We start from the raw sequence: 24,963 nt of genomic DNA, 5'->3' as shown, positions 1-24,963 counted from the left end.
TTGGTATCCCAGAAGTAATGATGACCCGTGGACTGATCACACTTAACAGGAGAAAACATAATTTATGCTTACCTGATAAATTCCTTTCTCCTGTAGTGTGATCAGTCCACGGCCCGCCCTGTTTTTTATGGCAGGTCTAAATTTTTAAATTATACTCCAGTCACCACTGCACCCTTTAGCTTCTCCTTTCTCGTTGGTTCTTGGTCGAATGACTGGGTGTGACGTAGAGGGGAGGAGCTATATAGCAGCTCTGCTGGGTGATCCTCTTGCACTTCCTGTTGGGGAGGAGTTAATATCCCAGAAGTAATGATGACCCGTGGACTGATCACACTACAGGAGAAAGGAATTTATCAGGTAAGCATAAATTATTTTTTTTCACATTATTTCAGTCTCATTTTTCATTGCTTCTGGTTGCTAGAGGCTTGTTCATTGGCATTTTTTTCCCATTCCTGAAACTGTCATTTAAGGAATTTGATAAATTTTGCTTTATATGTTGTTTTTTCTTTTACATATTGCAAGATGTCTCACATTGACCCTGGATCAGAATCTACTTCTGGAAAGACGCTGCCTGATGCTGGTTCTACCAAAGTTAAGTGCATTTGTTGTAAACTTGTGGTAATTGTTCCTCCGGCTGTAGTTTGTGATGAATGTAATGATAAGCTTGCTAATGCAGATAGTATTTCCATTAGTAATATACCATTACCTGTTGCTGTTCCTTCAACATCTAATACTCAGGATGTTCCTGTTAATATAAAATAATTTGTTTCTAAATCTATTAGGAAGGCTATGTCTGTTATTCCTCCTTCCAGTAAACGTAAAAGGTCTTTTAAAACTTCTCATTTTTCAGATGAATTTTTAAATGACCGTCATCATTCTGATTTGTCTGTTTCTGATGAGGATATTTCTGGTTCAGAGGATTCTGTCTCAGATATTGACACTGATAAATCTTCATATTTATTTAAAATGGAATTTATTCGCTCTTTACTTAAAGAAGTTTTAATCGCATTAGAGATGGAGGATTCTAGTCCTCTTGATACTAAATCTACTAAGCGTTTAAATTCGGTTTTTAAACCTCCTATAGTTATTCCGGAAGTTTTTCCTGTCCCTGATGCTATTGCTGAAGTAATTTCTAGGGAATGGAATAATCTGGGTACTTCATTTACTCCTTCTCAAAGGTTTAAGAAATTGTATCCTGTGCCATCTGACAGATTAGAGTTTTGGGAAAAAATCCCTAAAGTTGATGGGTCTATCTCTACTCTTGCTAAACGTACTACTATTCCTACAGCAGATAGTACTTCCTTTAAGGATCCTTTAGATAGGAAGATTGAATCCTTTCTAAGGAAAGCTTATTTATGTTCAGGTAATCTTCTTAGGCCTGCTATTTCTTTGGCTGATGTTGCTGCCGCTTCCACTTTTTGGTTGGAGGCTTTAGCACAACAAGTATCAGACCATAATGTTCATAGCATTGTTAATCTTCTTCAACATGCTAATAACTTTATTTGTGATGCCATCTTTGATATCATTAGAGTTGATGTCAGGTATATGTCTTTTGCTATTTTAGCTAGAAGAGCTTTATGGCTTAAAACTTGGAATGCAGATATGTCTTCTAAGTCAACTTTGCTTTCTCTTTCTTTCCAAGGTAATAAATTATTTGGTTCCCAGTTGGATTCAATTATTTCAACTGTTACCGGGGGGAAAGGAACTTTTTTGCCTCAGGACAAAAAATCTAAAGGTAAATATAGGGTTGCTAATCGTTTTCGTTCCTTTCGTCAGAATAAGGAACAGAAGCCTGACCCTTCCCCTAAAGGAACGGTTTCTGTTTGGAAACCTTCTCCAATCTGGAATAAATCCAAGCCTTTTAGAAAGTCAAGACCAGCTCCCAAGTCCACATGAAGGTGTGGCCCTCATTCCAGCACAGCTGGTAGGGGGCAGGTTACGTTTTTTCAAAGACATTTGGATCAATTCGATTCACAGTCTTTGGATTCAGAGCATTGTTTCACAAGGGTACAGAATAGGTTTCAAGGTAAGGCCGCCTGCGAAGAGATTTTCTCTTGTTAAGTGTATCCAGTCCACGGATCATCCATTACTTGTGGGATATTCTCCTTCCCAACAGGAAGTTGCAAGAGAATCACCCACAGCAGAGCTGCTATATAGCTCCTCCCCTAACTGTCATATCCAGTCATTCTCTTGCAAGCCTCAACCAAGATGGAGGTCGTAAGAGGAGTGTGGTGTTTTATACTTAGTTTATTCTTCAATCAAAAGTTTGTTATTTTTAAATGGTGCCGGAGTGTACTGTTTATCTCAGGCAGTATTTAGAAGAAGAATCTGCCTGCGTTTTCTATGATCTTAGCAGAAGTAACTAAGATCCATGGCTGTTCTCACATATTCTGAGGAGTGAGGTAACTTCAGAGAGGGAATGGCGTGCAGGTTTTCCTGCAATAAGGTATGTGCAGTTAATATTTTTCTAAGGATGGAATTTGCTAGAAAATGCTGCTGATACCGAAGTAATGTAAGTAAAGCCTTAAATGCAGTGATAGCGACTGGTATCAGGCTTATTAATAGAGATACATACTCTTATAAAAATGTAATATAAAACGTTTGCTGGCATGTTTAATTGTTTTTATATGTATTTGGTGATAAAACTTATTGGGGCCTAGTTTTTTTCCACATGGCTGGCTTGAATTCTGCCTAGAAACAGTTTCCTTAGGCTTTCCACTGTTGCAATATGAGTGGGAAGGGCCTATTTTAGTGCTTTTCTGTGCAGCTAAAAATACTGACAGAGACATCCAGCTTCTTCCTGCATGTTCCAGGACTTCTCTGGAGGGCTCAAAAGGCTTCAAAGTCGTTTTTGAGGGAGGTAAAAAGCCACAGTAGAGCTGTGGCAGTTGTTGTGACTGTTTGAAGAAAAAAAAAACGTTTTTGTCTTTTATTATTCAGTTTTGGGTATTAAGGGGTTAATCATCCATTTGCAAGTGGGTGCAATGCTCTGCTAACTTGTTACATACACTGTAAAAATTTCGTTAGTGTAACTGCCTTTTTTCACTGTTATTTAAAATTTTGACAAAATTTGTGTTTCTTAAAGGTGCAGTAACGTTTTTTATATTGCTTGTAAACTTGTTTAAAGTGTTTTCCAAGCTTGCTAGTCTCATTGCTAGTCTGTTTAAACATGTCTGACATAGAGGAAACTACTTGTTCATTATGTTTGAAAGCCATGGTGGAGCCCCATAGGAGAATGTGTACTAAATGTATTGATTTCACCTTAAACAGTAAAGATCAGTCTTTAACTATAAAAGAAATATCACCAGAAGATTCTGACGAGGGGGAAGTTATGCCGACTAACTCTCCCCACGTGTCAGACCCTTCGCCTCCCGCTCAGGGGATGCACGCTAATATGGCGCCAATTACATCAGGGACGCCCATAGCGATTACCTTGCAGGACATGGCTGCAATCATGAATAATACCCTGTCAGAGGTATTATCCAGGTTGCCTGAATTAAGATGCAAACGTGATTGCTCTGGGGTTAGGAGAAATACAGAGCGCGCAGATGCTGTAAGGGCCATGTCTGATACTGCGTCACAATATGCAGATCATGAGGACGGAGAGCTTCAGTCTGTGGGTGACATCTCTGATTCGGGGAAACCTGATTCAGAGATTTCTAATTTTAAATTTAAGCTTGAGAACCTCCGTGTGTTGCTTGGGGAGGTATTAGCTGCTCTGAATGACTGTAACACAGTTGCAGTACCAGAGAAATTGTGTAGGCTGGATAAATACTATGCGGTACCGGTGTGTACTGATGTTTTTCCTATACCTAAAAGGCTTACAGAAATTATTAGCAAGGAGTGGGATAGACCGGGTGTGCCTTTTTCCCCACCTCCTATATTTAGAAAAATGTTTCCAATAGACGCCACTACACGGGACTTATGGCAGACGGTCCCTAAGGTGGAGGGAGCAGTTTCTACTTTAGCAAAGCGTACCACTATCCCGGTTGAGGACAGTTGTGCTTTTTCAGATCCAATGGATAAAAAATTGGAGGGTTACCTTAAGAAAATGTTTATTCAACAAGGTTTTATTTTACAGCCCCTTGCATGCATTGCGCCTGTCACGGCCGCGGCGGCATTCTGGTTTGAGGCCCTGGAAAAGGCCATCCATACACAGCTCCATTGACTGAAATTATTGACAAGCTTAGAACACTTAAGCTAGCTAACTCATTTGTTTCTGATGCCATTGTTCATTTGACTAAACTAACGGCTAAGAATTCCGGATTCGCCATCCAGGCGCATAGGGCGCTATGAATTAAATCCTGGTCAGCTGACGTGACTTCGAAGTCTAAATTACTCAACATTCCTTTCAAGGGGCAGACCTTATTTGGGCCTGGTTTGAAGGAAATTATTGCTGACATTACTGGAGGTAAGGGTCACACCCTTCCTCAGGACAGGGCCAAAGCAAAGGCCAAACAGTCTAATTTTCGTGCCTTTCGAAATTTCAAGGCAGGTGCAGCATCAACTTCCTCCGCTTCAAAACAAGAGGGAACTTTTGCTCAATCTAAGCAGGCCTGGAAACCTAACCAGTCCTGGAACAAAGGCAAGCCGGCCAGAAAGCCTGCTGCTGCCTCTAAGACAGCATGAAGGAACGGCCCCCTATCCAGTGACGGATCTAGTAGGGGGCAGACTTTCTCTCTTCGCCCAGGCGTGGGCAAGAGATGTTCAGGATCCCTGGGCGTTGGAGATCATATCTCAGGGATATCTTCTGGACTTCAAAGCTTCCCCTCCACAAGGGAGATTTCATCTTTCAAGGCTATCTGCAAATCAGATAAAGAAAGAGGCATTCCTACGCTGTGTGCAAGACCTCCTAGTTATGGGAGTGATCCATCCAGTTCCGCGGACGGAACAAGGACAGGGTTTTTAGTCGAATCTGTTTGTGGTTCCCAAAAAAGAGGGAACCTTCAGACCAATTTTGGATATAAAGATCTTAAACAAATTCCTCAGAGTTCCATCTTTCAAAATGGAAACTATTCGGACCATCCTACCCATGATCCAAGAAGGTCAGTACATGACCACAGTGGACTTAAAGGATGCCTACCTTCACATACCGATTCACAAGGATCATCATCGGTTTCTAAGGTTTGCCTTTCTAGACAGGCATTACCAATTTGTAGCTCTTCCCTTCGGGTTGGCTACAGCCCCGAGAATCTTTACAAAGGTTCTGGGCTCACTTCTGGCGGTTCTAAGACCGCGAGGCATAGCGGTGGCTCCGTATCTAGACGACATCCTGATACAGGCGTCAAGCTTTCAAGTTGCCAAGTCTCATACAGAGATAGTTCTGGCATTTCTGAGGTCGCACGGGTGGAAAGTGAACGAGGAAAAGAGTTCTCTATCCCCACTCACAAGAGTCTCCTTCTTAGGGACTCTTATAGATTCTGTAGAAATGAAAATTTACCTGACGGAGTCCAGGTTATCAAAACTTCTAAATGCTTGCCGTGTTCTTCACTCCATTCCGCGCCCTTTAGTAGCTCAGTGTATGGAGGTAATTGGCTTAATGGTAGCGGCAATGGACATAGTGCCATTTGCGCGCCTTCATCTCAGACCGCTGCAATTATGCATGCTGAGTCAGTGGAATGGGGATTACACAGATTTGTCCCCTCTGCTAAATCTGGATCAAGAGACCAGAGATTCTCTTCTCTGGTCGTTGTCTCGGGTACACCTGTCCAAGGGTATGACCTTTCGCAGGCCAGATTGGACAATTGTAACAACAGATGCCAGCCTTCTAGGTTGGGGTGCAGTCTGGAATTCCCTGAAGGCACAGGGATCGTGGACTCAGGAGGAGAAACTCCTTCCAATAAATATTCTGGAGTTAAGAGCGATATTCAATGCTCTTCTGGCTTGGCCTCAGTTAGCAACACTGAGGTTCATCAGATTTCAGTCGGACTACATCACGACTGTGGCTTAAATCAACCATCAAGGGGGAACCAGGAGTTCCCTAGCGATGTTAGAAGTCTCAAAAATAATTCGCTGGGCAGAGTACCACTCTTGCCACCTGTCAGCAATCCATATCCCAGGCGTGGAGAACTGGGAGGCGGATTTTCTAAGTCGTCAGAATTTCCATCCGGGGGAGTGGGAACTCCATCCGGAGGTGTATGCTCAGTTGATTCATTGTTGGGGCAAACCAGAGTTGGATCTCATGGCGTCTCGCCAGAACGCCAAGCTTCCTTGTTACGGATCCAGGTCCAGGGACCCAGAAGCGACGCTGATAGATGCTCTAGCAGCGCCTTGGTTCTTCAACCTGGCTTATGTGTTTCCACCGTTTCCTCTGCTCCCTCGACTGATTGCCAAAATCAAACAGGAGAGAGCATCGGTGATTCTGATAGCACCTGCGTGGCCACGCAGGACTTGGTATGCAGACCTAGTGGACATGTCATCCTTTCCACCATGGACTCTGCCTCTAAGACAGGACCTTCTGATACAAGGTCCTTTCAATCATCCAAATCTAATTTCTCTGAGACTGACTGCATGGAGATTGAACGCTTGATTCTATCAAAGCGTGGCTTCTCCGAGTCATTGATACTTTAATACAGGCACGAAAGCCTGTTACCAGGAAAATCTACCACAAGATATGGAGTAAATATCTTTATTGGTGTGAATCCAAGAATTACTCATGGAGTAAGGTTAGGATTCCTAGAATATTGTCTTTTCTCCAAGAGGGCTTGGACAAAGGATTATCAGCTAGTTCCTTAAAGGGACAGATTTCTGCTCTGTCTATTCTTTTGCACAAGCGTCTGGCAGAGGTTCCAGACGTCCAGGCATTTTGCCAGGCTTTGGTTAGAATTAAGCCTGTGTTTAAACCTGTTGCTCCCCTGTGGAGCTTAAACTTGGTTCTTAAGGTTCTTCAAGGAGTTCCGTTTGAACCCCTTCATTCCATTGATATTAAACTTTTATCTTGGAAAGTTCTGTTTTTGATGGCTATTTCCTCGGCTCGGAGAGTCTCTGAGCTATCTGCCTTACAATGTGATTCTCCTTATCTGATTTTTCATGCAGATAAGGTAGTTCTGCGTACCAAACCTGGGTTTTTACCTAAGGTGGTTTCTAACAAGAATATCAATCAAGAGATTGTTGTTCCATCGTTGTGCCCTAATCCTTCTTCAAAGAAGGAACGTCTTTTACATAATCTGGACGTAGTCCGTGCCTTGAAGTTTTACTTACAAGCTACTAAAGATTTTCGTCAAACATCTTCCCTGTTTGTCGTTTACTCTGGACAGAGGAGAGGTCAAAAAGCTTCGGCAACCTCTCTTTCCTTTTGGCTTCGGAGCGTAATACGCCTAGCCAATGAGACTGCTGGACAGCAGCCCCCTGAAAGGATTACAGCTCATTCTACTAGAGCTGTGGCTTCCACCTGGGCCTTCAAAAATGAGGCCTCTGTTGAACAGATTTGCAAGGCTGCGACTTGGTCTTCGCTTCACACTTTTTCAAAATTTTACAAATTTGATACTTTTGCTTCTTCGGAGGCTGTGTTTGGGAGAAAGGTTCTTCAGGCAGTGGTTCCTTCCGCTTAATCCTGCCTTGTCCCTCCCATCTTCCGTGTACTTTAGCTTTGGTATTGGTATCCCACAAGTAATGGATGATCCATGGACTGGATACACTTAACAAGAGAAAACATAATTTATGCTTACCTGATAAATTTCTCTTGTAGTGTATCCAGTCCACGGCCCGCCCTGTCCTTTTAAGGCAGGTCTAAATTTTAATTAAACTACACTCACCACTGCACCCTATGGTTTCTCCTTTCTCTGTTTGTTTTCGGTCGAATGACTGGATATGACAGTTAGGGGAGGAGCTATATAGCAGCTCTGCTGTGGGTGATCCTCTTGCAACTTCCTGTTGGGAAGGAGAATATCCCACAAGTAATGGATGATCCGTGGACTGGATACACTACAAGAGAAATAAATTTATCAGGTAAGCATAAATTATGTTTTTTCTCTCTCGCATTCCAATAAATCCAGTGAAGGCTCAGGCATTTCTGAAATGTGTTTCAGATCTCGAGTTGGCTGGAGTAATTGTGCCAGTTCCAGTTCTGGAACAGGGTCTGGGGTTTTACTCAAATCTATTCATTGTACCAAAGAAGGAGAATTCCTTCAGACCAGTTCTGGATTTAAAGATATTGAATCGTTATGTAAGGATACCAACATTCAAAATGGTAACTATAAGGACTATTCTGCCTTTTGTTCAGCAAGGGCATTATATGTCCACAATAGATTTACAGGATGCATATCTTCATATTCCGATTCATCCAGATCACTTTCAGTTTCTGAGATTCTCTTTTCTAGACAAGCATTACCAGTTTGTGGCCCTTCCGTTTGGCCTAGCAACAGCTCCAAGGATCTTTTCAAAGGTTCTCGGTGCCCTTCTCTCTGTAATCAGAGAACAGGGTATTGCGGTATTTCCTTATTTGGACGATATCTTGGTACTTGCTCAGTCTTCACATTCTGCAGAATCTCATACGAATCAACTTGTGTCGTTTCTTCAAAAACATGGTTGGAGGATCAATTTACCAAAGAGTTTGTTGATTCCTCAGACAAAGGTAACCTTTTTGGGTTTTCAAATAGATTCAGTGTCCATGACCTTGTCTCTAACAGAAAAGAGACGTCTGAAATTGGTTTCAGCCTGTCGAAACCTTCAGTCTCAATCATTCCCTTCGGTAGCTTTATGCATGGAAATTCTAGGTCTCATGACTGCTGCATCGGACGCGATCCCCTTTGCTCGTTTTCACATGCGACCTCTTCAGCTTTGTATGCTGAACCAATGGTGCAGGGATTATACAAAGATATCACAATTAATATCCTTAAATCCCAATGTACGACACTCTCTGACGTGGTGGATAGATCACCATCGTTTAGTTCAAGGGGCTTCTTTTGTTCGTCCAACCTGGACTGTGATCTCAACAGATGCGAGTCTGTCAGGTTGGGGAGCTGTATGGGGATCTCTGACAGCGCAGGGGGTTTGGGAATCTCAGGAGGCGAGATTACCAATCAACATTTTGGAACTCCGTGCGATTTTCAGAGCTCTTCAGTTCTGGCCTCTTCTGAAGAGAGAATCGTTTATTTGTTTTCAGACAGACAATGTCACAACCGTGGCATATGTCAATCATCAGGGTGGGACTCACAGTCCTCAGGCTATGAAAGAAGTATCTCGGATACTTGTATGGGCGGAATCCAGCTCCTGTCTAATCTCTGCGGTTCACATCCCAGGTGTAGACAATTGGGAAGTGGATTATCTCAGTCGCCAGACGTTACATCCGGGCGAATGGTCCCTTCACCCAGAGGTATTTCTTCAGATTGTTCAAATCTGGGGACATCCAGAAATAGATCTGATGGCCTCTCATCTAAACAAGAAACTTCCCAGGTATCTGTCCAGATCCAGGGATCCTCAGGCGGAGGCAGTGGACGCGTTGTCGCTTCCTTGGAATTATCATCCTGCCTATATCTTTCCGCCTCTAGTTCTTCTTCCAAAAGTGATTTCCAAAATTTTTATGGAACGTTCGTTTGTACTGCTGGTGGCTCCAGCATGGCCTCACAGGTTTTGGTATGCGGATCTCATTCGGATGGCCAGTTGCCAACCTTGGACTCTTCCGTTAAGACCAGACCTTCTATCTCAAGGCCCTTTTTTCCATCAGGATCTCAAATCATTAAATTTGAAGGTATGGAAATTGAACGCTTGATTCTTAGTCATAGAGGTTTCTCTGACTCAGTAATTAATACTATGTTACAGGCTCGTAAATCTGTGTCTAGGAGGATTTATTATCGAGTCTGGAAGACTTACATTTCTTGGTGTTCTTCCCATAAATTCTCTTGGCATTCTTTTAGAATTCCTAGAATTTTACAGTTTCTTCAGGATGGTTTGGATAAAGGTTTGTCTGCAAGTTCCTTGAAAGGACAAATCTCTGCTCTTTCTGTTCTTTTTCACAGAAAGATTGCTAATCTTCCTGATATTCATTGTTTTGTACAGGCTTTGGTTCGTATCAAACCTGTCATTAAATCAATCTCTCCTCCTTGGAGTCTTAATTTGGTTCTGAGGGCTTTACAAGCCCCTCCGTTTGAACCTATGCATTCTCTGGACATTAAATTACTTTCTTGGAAAGTTCTGTTCCTTTTGGCCATCTCTTCTGCTAGAAGAGTTTCTGAGTTATCTGCTCTTTCTTGTGAATCTCCTTTTCTGATTTTTCATCAGGATAAGGCAGTGTTGCGGACTTCATTTACATTTTTAACTAAGGTTGTGAATTCTAACAACATTAGTGGAGAAATTGTTGTTCCTTCATTGTGTCCTAATCCTACGAATTCAAAGGAGAGATCTTTACATTCTTTGGATGTAGTAAGAGCTTTGAAATATTATGTTGAAGCTACTAAAGATTTTAGAAAGACTTCTAGTCTATTTGTTATCTTTTCTGGGTCCAGAAAAGGTCAGAAGGCCTCCGCCATTTCTTTGGCGTCGTGGTTAAAGTCTTTGATTCATCATGCTTATGTGGAGTCAGGTAAATCCCCGCCTCAAAGAATTACGGCTCATTCTACTAGGTCAGTTTCTACTTCCTGGGCGTTTAGGAATGAAGCTTCTGTTGATCAGATTTGCAAAGCAGCAACTTGGTCTTCTTTGCATACTTTTACTAAATTCTACCATTTTGATGTGTTTTCTTCTTCTGAAGCAGTTTTTGGTAGAAAAGTACTTCAGGCAGCTGTTTCAGTTTGATTCTTCTGCTTATAATTTCATTTTTTTTCATTATTAAGATTAAAACTTTTGTTTTGGGTTGTGGATTATTATTTTTCAGCGGAATTGGCTGTCTTTATTTTATCCCTCCCTCTCTAGTGACTCTTGCGTGGAAGTTCCACATCTTGGGTATTTATTATCCCATACGTCACTAGCTCATGGACTCTTGCTAATTACATGAAAGAAAACATAATTTATGTAAGAACTTACCTGATAAATTCATTTCTTTCATATTAGCAAGAGTCCATGAGGCCCACCCTTTTTTGCGGTGGTTATGATTTTTTTGTATAAAGCACAATTATTCCAATTCCTTATTTTTGATGCTTTCGCTCCTTTCTTATCACCCCACTTCTTGGCTATTCGTTAAACTGAATTGTGGGTGTGGTGAGGGGTGTATTTATAGGCATTTTGAGGTTTGGGAAACTTTGCCCCTCCTGGTAGGAATGTATATCCCATACGTCACTAGCTCATGGACTCTTGCTAATATGAAAGAAATGAATTTATCAGGTAAGTTCTTACATAAATTATGTTTTTCTGAAGGTGTGATTGATACTCTAATTCAGGCAAGGAAGCCAGTCACTCGTCGCATCTACCATAAGGTGCGGAGGACTTACTTTTCCTGGTGTGAGAAGCATGGATATCCTTGGCATAAGGTGAAGGTAACCAGGATTCTGGCCTTTCTCCAAGATGTTTTGGAGAAGGGTCTTGCCGCTAGTTCCTTAAAGGGACAGATTTAGGCATTATCAGTTTTGTTGCATAGGAGACTCACTGAGCTCCCTGACATCCAATCTTTTGTTCAGGCTCTGTCTAGAATCAGGCCTGTCTTTAGACAGTCAGCTCTGCCTTGGAGCTTAAACTTAGTCCATAAGGTTTTGCAGAGGGTTCCGTTTGAACCTATGCATTCCATTGACATTAAGATTCTGTCTTGGAAGGGTCTCTTCCTGTTGGCTATTGCATCGGCACACAGAGTATCTTAACTAGCTGCCTTGCAATGTGATCCTCCTTCTCTGGTGTTTCATGTTGATAAGGCTGTTCTTCGCAGTGGGTTGGGGTTTCTCCCCAAGGTGGTGTCTAACTGTAACATCAATCAGGAAATAGTTGTTCCTTCTTTGTGTCGTAACCCTTCTTCTTCAAAGGAGAGGTTACTTCATAACTTGGATGTGGTTTGTGCCTTGAAGTTCTATCTTCAGGCTACAAAGGATTTCAGACAGTCTACATCTTTTTGTGGTTTATTCTGGGAAGCGCAAGGGGCAAAGGTCCTCTGCTACTTCTTTGTCTTTTTTTTGGTTGAGGAGCTTGATTCGCATCACTTACGTGGCAGTGGGACTTAAGCCTCTTTAGAGGATCACGACTCATTTAACTAGAGCTGTGGCTTCGTCTTGGGCATTTAAGAATGAGGCCTCTATGGAGCAAATTTGTAAGGTGGCTACCTGGTCCTCCTTAAACACTTTTACAAAGTTTTACAAATTTGAAGTTTTTGCTTCTGCGGAAGCTGTTTTTGGGAGAAAGGTTCTGCAGGCTGTGGTGCCCTCAGATTAGGGTCTGCCTTTTACCCTCCCGGTTTCATTCAGTGTCCTCTAGAGCTTGGGTATATGTTCCCAATAGTAATGAATGAAGCCATGGACTCTCCTCCCCTTTAGATGGAAAACATAAATTATGCTTACCTGATAATTTAATTTCCATCGAGTGGAGGAGAGTCCACAGCTCCCGCCCGTATCTCTGTGGGGCGGACCTAAATCATCTTCTGGCACCTTTTTATACCCTGATATTTCTCCTACTGTTCCTGGTTCCCTCGGCAGAATGACTGAAGCCGTGAACTCTCCTCCCCTCGATGGAAATGAAATGATCAGGTAAGCATAATTTATGTTTTTATTGACATTGGTAACCATCATACGTGGCCTGAGAAAGCCCTACTGGTATAAGAATTGTGTTATTGTCATTAGTAACCATCATAATGCCCTGAAAACTGCTCTACTGGCATAAGAACTGCTTTAATGTCATTGGTTACCATCATACGTGCCCTGAAAACTGCCCTACTGGCATAACAAGAACTGCTTTATTGTCATTGGTAAGCATCATACGTGCCTGTAAAATTGCTGTACTGGGATAAGAACTGCTTGATTGCCATTGGTAACAATCATACATGCCCTGAAAACTGCCCTAATGGCATAATAACTGCCTTATTGTCATTGGTAACCATCTTATGTGCCCTGAAAACTGCCCTACTGGCATAAGAACAGCCTAATTGGCATTGGTAACCATTATACGTGCCCTGAAAACTGCCCTACTGGAATAAGAACTGCATTATTATCATTGGTAACCATCATACGTGCCCTGAAAACTGCTCTACTGGCATAAGAACTGCTTTATTAGCATTGGTCACCATCATGCGTGCCATGAAAACTGCCCTACTGGTATAATAAATGTTTTATCGTCATTGGTAACCATCATACATGCCCTGAAAACTGCCCTACTGGTATAATAAATGTTTTATTGTCATTGGTAACCATCATACATGCCCTGAAAACTACCCTACTGGGATAAGAACTGCCTTATTAGCATTGGTAACCATCATACATGCCCTAAAACTGCCCTACTGGGATAAGAACTACTAACTTCTATTGTTGTTTGATAAAAGTCAGAACCTATAAAGATATCTACAAACTTACAGATCCACAAATTAAAATTTTGTGGCTCAACGGAAATAAATGATTGAAAATAAAAGAAATGGGGTACGTGGGGTAAGATGCAACAACAAATAAACTGAAGGAAGATAATAAAGAAGGAGAAGACTTCTAGGGGTGAGAGTAAGATTGATAGAGCAGTTGAGTGATGAATATTGAATAAAAAAAGGAGAAGCAAGAAGAGGATGCGGGAAAACCATGATTTATAGAGTTTGATGGATGGTCAGTAAAAAATGAATTCATTTTTTAAGATAATATAAACAAAATACATTTAAACTGTGGAAATAAAAAATGTGATTTGTAGAGTGAAAGAATTAAAATAATTTTGTGTGGAAAATAAAAGGACTCGCAAGTTCAGTGAGTGACATCCTAGTCAAAACAAAGTTAAGAAAGTCTTCAAACCAAACTATAAAGTGTTCAAGAGAGATTTGGAGTACAATCCTTGGTAGTAGGCTGATGTGTCCCCAGGAATATCTGGGAATCCATATTCTAAACATTCTGGTTCCGTCGTTCCCATGAGACTGGTGATGGAGAAAGGATGGTTGAATTCGTAGTGAGTGTCTTTCACTAGGTTGTCAACATCTGCCTCTGTTAAATGTCTAACGGCCGTCCTCCCACTCTCTCTGTCCTCCAGCAAGGACACCAGACACCCTACCTCTTCTCCCACAGAGTCCTCTATCCTCCCCTTTGTCCTCTCACCTTTTTCTTTATTACCATCTCCATCCAACTCTCTTGGTGCCCTGGATACGGTTTTGTCTTTCCCTGCCAATTTAAATCTCTTTTGTCGTCTAAGGTAGCATCCATTCTCAAACATATCACCAGAATTTGGGTGCATGGCCCAGTAAGAGCCTTTTCCTGGTTGGTCGGGAGCTCGGGAGACCCTCACAAAACAGTCATTAAAGGAGAGTGAATGTCGGATGGAATTTTGCCATCTTTGCTGGTTATGACGGTAATAAGGAAAAAGATCCATAATCCATTGGTAGATTTCATTGAGTGTTAACATCTTACTAGGGGATTGTTGAATAGCCATGGTAATGAGGGAAATATATGAATAGGGAGGCTTAGAAAGGGCCGGTGGGTCCCTCTGCCTGTTAGTTCCCACTAAAGCCTCGTAGGTAGGTACAAAATTGGTAGTGGAAGATCCAGGATAAGAAAGTGTTGAGGGAAGCCCCACAGGGCTGAGGGGCATGTAGGAGTTTAGGGGAGCCAATGGCACTGTAGTGGTTGCTGTTGGATATATCTAAGAAAGAAGATAAAAAGTGAGGATATCAAAATGGCTTCCCAATGCTTCTGTTTACCACTAATCAGTGTAACAGTTGTTATATAATTGTTAACTAAAAATAGTCCCTGTATGTGAGATTACACGTTATATATAACTGTCACCTGTATGTGAGATTACACTGTATATAACTGTCACCTGTATGTGAGATTACACAGTATATATAACTGTCACCTGTATGTGAGATTACACAGTGTATATAACTGTCACCTGTATGTGAGATTACACAGTATATATAACTGTCACCTGTATGTGAGATTACACAGTGTATATAACTGTCACATGTATGTGAGATTACACAGTGTATATAACTGTCACCTGTATGTGAGATTACACAGTATATATAACTGTCACCTGTATGTGAGATTACACAATATATAACTGTCACCTGTATGTGAGATTACACAGTATATATAACTGTCACCTGTATGTGAGATTACACAGTGTATATAACTGTCACCTGTATGTGAGATTACACGTTATATATAACTGTCACCTGTATGTGAGATTACACAGTATATATAACTGTCACCTGTATGTGAGATTACACTGTATATATAACTGTCACCTGTATGTGAGATTACACAGTATATGTAACTGTCACCTGTATGTGAGATTACACAGTATATATAACTGTCACCTGTATGTGAGATTACACTGTATATATAACTGTCACCTGTATGTGAGATTACACAGTATATATAACTGTCACCTGTATGTGAGATTACACAGTATATATATAACTGTCATCTGTATGTGAGATTACACAGTATATATAACTGTCACCTGTATGTGAGATTACACAGTATATATAACTGTCACCTGTATGTGAGATTACACTGTATATATAACTGTCACCTGTATGTGAGATTACACGTTATATATAACTGTCACCTGTATGTGAGATTACACTGTATATAACTGTCACCTGTATGTGAGATTACACTGTATATAACTGTCACCTGTATGTGAGATTACACTGTATATATAACTGTCATCTGTATGTGAGATTACACAGTGTATATAACTGTCACCTGTATGTGAGATTACACAGTATATATAACTGTCACCTGTATGTGAGATTACACTGTATATATAACTGTCACCTGTATGTGAGATTACACTGTATATATAACTGTCAGCTGTATGTGAGATTACACAGTGTATATAACTGTCACCTGTATGTGAGATTACACAGTGTATATAACTGTCACCTGTATGTGAGATTACACAGTATATGTGTAACTGTCACCTGTATGTGAGATTACACAGTGTATATAACTGTCACCTGTATGTGAGATTACACAGTATATATAACTGTCACCTGTATGTGAGATTACACTGTATATATAACAGTTATATACACCGTGTAATCTCACATACAGATGACAGTTATATATACTGTGTAATCTCACATACAGGTGACAGTTATATACACTGTGTAATCTCACATACAGGTCACAGTTACACATATACTGTGTAATCTCACATACAGGTGACAGTTATATACACCGTGTAATCTCAGATACAGGTGACAGTTATAAACACTGTTTAATCTCACATACAGGTGACAGTTATATACACTGTGTAATCTCACATACAGGTGACAGTTATATATACTGTGTAATCTCACATACAGGTGACAGTTATATAAACCGTGTAATCTCAGATACAGGTGACAGTTATAAACACTGTGTAATCTCACATACAGGTGACAGTTATATACACCGTGTAATCTCACATACAGGTGACAGTTATATACACCGTGTAATCTCACATACAGATGACAGTCACCTGTATGTGAGATTACACGGTGTATATAACTGTCACCTGTATGTGAGATTACACTGTATATATAACTGTCATCTGTATGTGAGATTACACAGTGTATATAACTGTCACCTGTATGTGAGATTACACAGTGTATATAACTGTCACCTGTATGTGAGATTACACTGTATATAACTATCACCTGTATGTGAGATGACACTGTATATATAACTTTCATCTGTATGTAAAATTACACGGTGTATATAACTGTCACCTGTATGTGAGATAACACAGTGTATATAACTGTCACCTGTATGTGAGATTACACAGTGTATATAACTGTCACCTGTATGTGAGATTACACAGTATATATAACTGTCACCTGTATGTGAGATTACACAGTTATATACACTGTGTAATCTCACATACAGGTGACAGTTATATATACAGTGTAATCTCACATACAGGTGACAGTTATATACACTGTGTAATCTCACATACAGGTGACAGTTACACATATACTGTGTAATCTCACATACAGGTGACAGTTATATACACCGTGTAATCTCAGATACAGGTGACAGTTATAAACACTGTGTAATCTCACATACAGGTGACAGTGATATACACCGTGTAATCTCACATACAGGTGACAGTTATATACACCGTGTAATCTCACATACAGATGACAGTCACCTGTATGTGAGATTACACGGTGTATATAACTGTCACCTGTATGTGAGATTACACTGTATATATAACTGTCACCTGTATGTGAGATTACACAGTGTATATAACTGTCACCTGTATGTGAGATTACACAGTGTATATAACTGTCACCTGTATGTGAGATTACACAGTATATATAACTGTCACCTGTATGTGAGATTACACTGTATATATAACTGTCACCTGTATGTGAGATTACACAGTGTATATAACTGTCACCTGTATGTGAGATTACACAGTATATATAACTGTCACCTGTATGTGAGATTACACAGTATATATAACTGTCACCTGTATGTGAGATTACACAGTGTATATAACTGTCACCTGTATGTGAGATTACACAGTATATATAACTGTCACCTGTATGTGAGATTACACAGTGTATATAACTGTCACCTGTATGTGAGATTACACAGTGTATATAACTGTCACCTGTATGTGAGATTACACAGTATATATCACTGTCACCTGTATGTGAGATTACACAGTATATATAACTGTCACTTGTATGTGAGATTACACAGTATATATAACTGTCACCTGTATGTGAGATTACACAGTATATATAACTGTCACCTGTATGTGAGATTACACAGTATATATAACTGTCACCTGTATGTGAGATTACACAGTATATATAACTGTCACCTGTATGTGAGATTACACAGTGTATATAACTGTCACCTGTATCTGAGATTACACAGTGTATATAACGGTCACCTGTATGTGAGATTACACGGTGTATATAACTGTCACCTGTATGTGAGATTACACGGTGTATATAACTGTCACCTGTATGTGAGATTACGCTGTGTGTATATATAACTGTCACCTGTATGTGAGATTACACTGTATATATAACTGTCACCTGTATGTGAGATTACACTGTATATATAACTGTCACCTGTATGTGAGATTACACTGTATATATAACTGTCACCTGTATGTGAGATTACACTGTATATATAACTGTCATCTGTATGTGAGATTACTCTGTATAAAACTGTCACTTGTATGTGAGATTACATAGTGTATATGTAACTGTCACCTGTATGTGAGATTACACTGTATATATAACTGTCACCTGTATGTGAGATTACACTGTATATATATCTGTCATCTGTATGTGAGATTACTCTGTATAAAACTGTCACCTGTATGTGAGATTACACAGTGTATATGTAACTGTCATCTGTATGTGAGATTACATTGTGTATGAAACTGCCCACTTTATGTAAAATGACACGGTATATATAACTGTCCACTTTACGTGAGATTACATGGTATATATAACTGTCACCTGTATATGAGATTACACAGTATATATAACTGTCACCTGTATGTGAGATTACACAGTATATATAACTGTCACCTGTATGTGAGATTACACAGTATATATAACTGTCACCTGTATGTGAGATTACACTGTATATATAACTGTCACCTGTATGTGAGATTACACAGTATATATAACTGTCACCTGTATGTGAGATTACACAGTATATATATAACTGTCTCCTGTATGTGAGATTACACAGTATATATAACTGTCTCCTGTATGTGAGATTACACAGTGTATATAACTGTCACCTGTATGTGAGATTACACAGTATATATCACTGTCACCTGTATGTGAGATTATACAGTGTATATAACTGTCAGCTGTATGTGAGATTACACAGTGTTTATAACTGTCACCTGTATGTGAGATTGCACAGTGTATATAACTGTCACCTGTATGTGAGATTACACAGTGTTTATAACTGTCACCTGTATGTGAGATTACACGGTGTATATAACTGTCACCTGTATGTGAGATTACACAGTATATGTGTAACTCTCACCTGTATGTGAGATTACACAGTGTATATAACTGTCACCTGTATGTGAGATTACACAATATATATAACTGTCACCTGTATGTGAGATTACACGGTGTATATAACTGTCACCTGTATGTGAGATTACACGGTGTATATAACTGTCACCTGTATGTGAGATTACACTGTATATATAACTGTCACCTGTATGTGAGATTACACAGTATATATAACTGTCACCTGTATGTGAGATTACACAGTATATATAACTGTCACCTGTATGTGAGATTACACTGTATATATAACTGTCACCTGTATGTGAGATTACACAGTATATATAACTGTCACCTGTATGTGAGATTACACAGTATATATAACTGTCACCTGTATGTGAGATTACACAGTGTATATAACTGTCACCTGTATGTGAGATTACACAGTATATATAACTGTCACCTGTATGTGAGATTACACAGTATATATAACTGTCACCTGTATGTGAGATTACACAGTATATATAACTGTCACCTGTATGTGAGATTACACAGTATATATAACTGTCACCTGTATGTGAGATTACACTGTATATATAACTGTCACCTGTATGTGAGATTACACAGTATATATAACTGTCACCTGTATGTGAGATTACACAGTATATATAACTGTCACCTGTATATGAGATTACTCTGTATATATAACTGTCACCTGTATGTGAGATTACACAGTATATATAACTGTCACCTGTATGTGAGATTACACAGTATATATAACTGTCACCTGTATGTGAGATTACACAGTGTATATAACTGTCACCTGTATGTGAGATTACACAGTATATATAACTGTCACCTGTATGTGAGATTACACAGTATATATAACTGTCACTAGTATGTGAGATTACACAGTATATATAACTGTCACCTGTATGTGAGATTACACAGTGTATATAACTGTCACCTGTATGTGAGATTACACAGTATATATAACTGTCACCTGTATGTGAGATTACACAGTTATATATACTGTGTAATCTCACATACAGGTGACAGTTATATATACAGTGTAATCTCACATACAGGTGACAGTTATATACACTGTGTAATCTCACATACAGGTGACAGTTATATATATTGTGTAATCTCACATACAGGTGACAGTTATATACACCGTGTAATCTCACATACAGGTGACAGTTATAAACACTGTGTAATCTCACATACAGGTGACAGTGATATACACCGTGTAATCTCACATACAGGTGACAGTTATATACACCGTGTAATCTCACATACAGATGACAGTCACCTGTATGTGAGATTACACGGTGTATATAACTGTCACCTGTATGTGAGATTACACTGTATATATAACTGTCACCTGTATGTGAGATTACACAGTGTATATAACTGTCACCTGTATGTGAGATTACACAGTGTATATAACTGTCACCTGTATGTGAGATTACACAGTATATATAACTGTCACCTGTATGTGAGATTACACAGTATATATAACTGTCACCTGTATGTGAGATTACACAGTGTATATAACTGTCACCTGTATGTGAGATTACACAGTATATATAACTGTCACCTGTATGTGAGATTACACAGTATATATAACTGTCACCTGTATGTGAGATTACACAGTGTATATAACTGTCACCTGTATGTGAGATTACACAGTATATATAACTGTCACCTGTATGTGAGATTACACAGTGTATATAACTGTCACCTGTATGTGAGATTACACAGTGTATATAACTGTCACCTGTATGTGAGATTACACAGTATATATAACTGTCACCTGTATGTGAGATTACACAGTATATATAACTGTCACTTGTATGTGAGATTACACAGTATATATAACTGTCACCTGTATGTGAGATTACACAGTATATATAACTGTCACCTGTATGTGAGATTACACAGTATATATAACTGTCACCTGTATGTGAGATTACACAGTATATATAACTGTCACCTGTATGTGAGATTACACAGTGTATATAACTGTCACCTGTATCTGAGATTACACAGTGTATATAACGGTCACCTGTATGTGAGATTACACAGTGTATATAACTGTCACCTGTATGTGAGATTACACGGTGTATATAACTGTCACCTGTATGTGAGATTACGCTGTGTGTATATATAACTGTCACCTGTATGTGAGATTACACTGTATATATAACTGTCACCTGTATGTGAGATTACACTGTATATATAACTGTCACCTGTATGTGAGATTACACTGTATATATAACTGTCACCTGTATGTGAGATTACACTGTATATATAACTGTCATCTGTATGTGAGATTACTCTGTATAAAACTGTCACTTGTATGTGAGATTACATAGTGTATATGTAACTGTCACCTGTATGTGAGATTACACTGTATATATAACTGTCACCTGTATGTGAGATTACACTGTATATATATCTGTCATCTGTATGTGAGATTACTCTGTATAAAACTGTCACCTGTATGTGAGATTACACAGTGTATATGTAACTGTCATCTGTATGTGAGATTACATTGTGTATGAAACTGCCCACTTTATGTAAAATGACACGGTATATATAACTGTCCACTTTACGTGAGATTACATGGTATATATAACTGTCACCTGTATATGAGATTACACAGTATATATAACTGTCACCTGTATGTGAGATTACACAGTATATATAACTGTCACCTGTATGTGAGATTACACAGTATATATAACTGTCACCTGTATGTGAGATTACACTGTATATATAACTGTCACCTGTATGTGAGATTACACAGTATATATAACTGTCACCTGTATGTGAGATTACACAGTATATATATAACTGTCTCCTGTATGTGAGATTACACAGTATATATAACTGTCTCCTGTATGTGAGATTACACAGTGTATATAACTGTCACCTGTATGTGAGATTACACAGTATATATCACTGTCACCTGTATGTGAGATTATACAGTGTATATAACTGTCAGCTGTATGTGAGATTACACAGTGTATATAACTGTCACCTGTATGTGAGATTGCACAGTGTATATAACTGTCACCTGTATGTGAGATTACACAGTGTTTATAACTGTCACCTGTATGTGAGATTACACGGTGTATATAACTGTCACCTGTATGTGAGATTACACAGTATATGTGTAACTCTCACCTGTATGTGAGATTACACAGTGTATATAACTGTCACCTGTATGTGAGATTACACAATATATATAACTGTCACCTGTATGTGAGATTACACGGTGTATATAACTGTCACCTGTATGTGAGATTACACAGTGTATATAACTGTCACCTGTATGTGAGATTACACTGTATATATAACTGTCACCTGTATGTGAGATTACACAGTATATATAACTGTCACCTGTATGTGAGATTACACAGTATATATAACTGTCACCTGTATGTGAGATTACACTGTATATATAACTGTCACCTGTATGTGAGATTACACAGTATATATAACTGTCACCTGTATGTGAGATTACACAGTATATATAACTGTCACCTGTATGTGAGATTACACAGTGTATATAACTGTCACCTGTATGTGAGATTACACAGTATATATAACTGTCACCTGTATGTGAGATTACACAGTATATATAACTGTCACCTGTATGTGAGATTACACAGTATATATAACTGTCACCTGTATGTGAGATTACACAGTATATATAACTGTCACCTGTATATGAGATTACTCTGTATATATAACTGTCACCTGTATGTGAGATTACACAGTATATATAACTGTCACCTGTATGTGAGATTACACAGTATATATAACTGTCACCTGTATATGAGATTACTCTGTATATATAACTGTCACCTGTATGTGAGATTACACAGTATATATAACTGTCACCTGTATGTGAGATTACACAGTGTATATAACTGTCACCTGTATCTGAGATTACACAGTGTATATAACGGTCACCTGTATGTGAGATTACACGGTATATATAACTGTCACCTGTATGTGAGATTACACGGTGTATATAACTGTCACCTGTATGTGAGATTACGCTGTGTGTATATATAACTGTCACCTGTATGTGAGATTACACTGTATATATAACTGTCACCTGTATGTGAGATTACACTGTATATATAACTGTCATCTGTATGTGAGATTACTCTGTATAAAACTGTCACTTGTATGTGAGATTACATAGTGTATATGTAACTGTCACCTGTATGTGAGATTACACTGTATATATAACTGTCACCTGTATGTGAGATTACACTGTATATATATCTGTCATCTGTATGTGAGATTACTCTGTATAAAACTGTCACCTGTATGTGAGATTACACAGTGTATATGTAACTGTCATCTGTATGTGAGATTACATTGTGTATGAAACTGCCCACTTTATGTAAAATGACACGGTATATATAACTGTCCACTTTACGTGAGATTACATGGTATATATAACTGTCACCTGTATATGAGATTACACAGTATATATAACTGTCACCTGTATGTGAGATTACACAGTATATATAACTGTCACCTGTATGTGAGATTACACAGTATATATAACTGTCACCTGTATGTGAGATTACACTGTATATATAACTGTCACCTGTATGTGAGATTACACAGTATATATAACTGTCACCTGTATGTAAGATTACACAGTATATATATAACTGTCTCCTGTATGTGAGATTACACAGTGTATATAACTGTCACCTGTATGTGAGATTACACAGTATATATCACTGTCACCTGTATGTGAGATTATACAGTGTATATAACTGTCAGCTGTATGTGAGATTACACAGTGTATATAACTGTCACCTGAATGTGAGATTGCACAGTGTATATAACTGTCACCTGTATGTGAGATTACACAGTGTTTATAACTGTCACCTGTATGTGAGATTACACGGTGTATATAACTGTCACCTGTATGTGAGATTACACAGTATATGTGTAACTCTCACCTGTATGTGAGATTACACAGTGTATATAACTGTCACCTGTATGTGAGATTACACAATATATATAACTGTCACCTGTATGTGAGATTACACGGTGTATATAACTGTCACCTGTATGTGAGATTACACGGTGTATATAACTGTCACCTGTATGTGAGATTACACTGTATATATAACTGTCATCTGTATGTGAGATTACACAGTATATATAACTGTCACCTGTATGTGAGATTACACAGTATATATAACTGTCACCTGTATGTGAGATTACACTGTATATATAACTGTCATCTGTATGTGAGATTACACAGTATATATAACTGTCACCTGTATGTGAGATTACACAGTATATATAACTGTCACCTGTATGTGAGATTACACAGTGTATATAACTGTCACCTGTATGTGAGATTACACAGTATATATAACTGTCACCTGTATGTGAGATTACACAGTATATATAACTGTCACCTGTATGTGAGATTACACAGTATATATAACTGTCACCTGTATGTGAGATTACACAGTATATATAACTGTCACCTGTATGTGAGATTACTCTGTATATATAACTGTCACCTGTATGTGAGATTACACAGTATATATAACTGTCACCTGTATGTGAGATTACACAGTATATATAACTGTCACCTGTATGTGAGATTACACAGTATATATAACTGTCACCTGTATGTGAGATTACACTGTATATATAACTGTCACCTGTATGTGAGATTACACAGTGTATGTGTAACTGTCACCTGTATGTGAGATTACACAGTGTATGTATAACTGTCACCTGTATGTGAGATTACACAGTGTATGTGTAACTGTCACCTGTATGTGAGATTACACTGTATATATAACTGTCACCTGTATGTGAGATTACACTGTATATATAACTGTCACCTGTCTGTGAGATTACACGGTGTATATAAC

The 24,963-nt window shown here is 38.9% G+C and overlaps 1 protein-coding gene across 1 annotated transcript in view; it reads right to left on the bottom strand.

Moving 5' to 3' along the window:
- Positions 1–13,616: 13,616 nt before the first annotated feature.
- LOC128635679 (hepatocyte nuclear factor 3-gamma) overlaps positions 13,617–24,963 on the bottom strand; it is a 102,610-nt gene continuing 91,263 nt past the window's right edge. Inside the window, exon 2 of the mRNA XM_053688798.1 lies at positions 13,617–14,670. Coding sequence (XP_053544773.1) covers positions 13,837–14,670 — 834 coding nt within the window. The 3' untranslated portion in view covers positions 13,617–13,836. The remainder of the gene's footprint in view (positions 14,671–24,963) is intronic.

This window comes from Bombina bombina, chromosome 7 (assembly GCF_027579735.1).
Source record: "Bombina bombina isolate aBomBom1 chromosome 7, aBomBom1.pri, whole genome shotgun sequence".
Classification (NCBI taxonomy): Eukaryota; Metazoa; Chordata; class Amphibia; order Anura; family Bombinatoridae; genus Bombina; species Bombina bombina.
The sequence above is the reverse complement of the archived record's forward strand: the minus strand, read 5'-3'. Positions and strand labels throughout refer to the sequence as shown.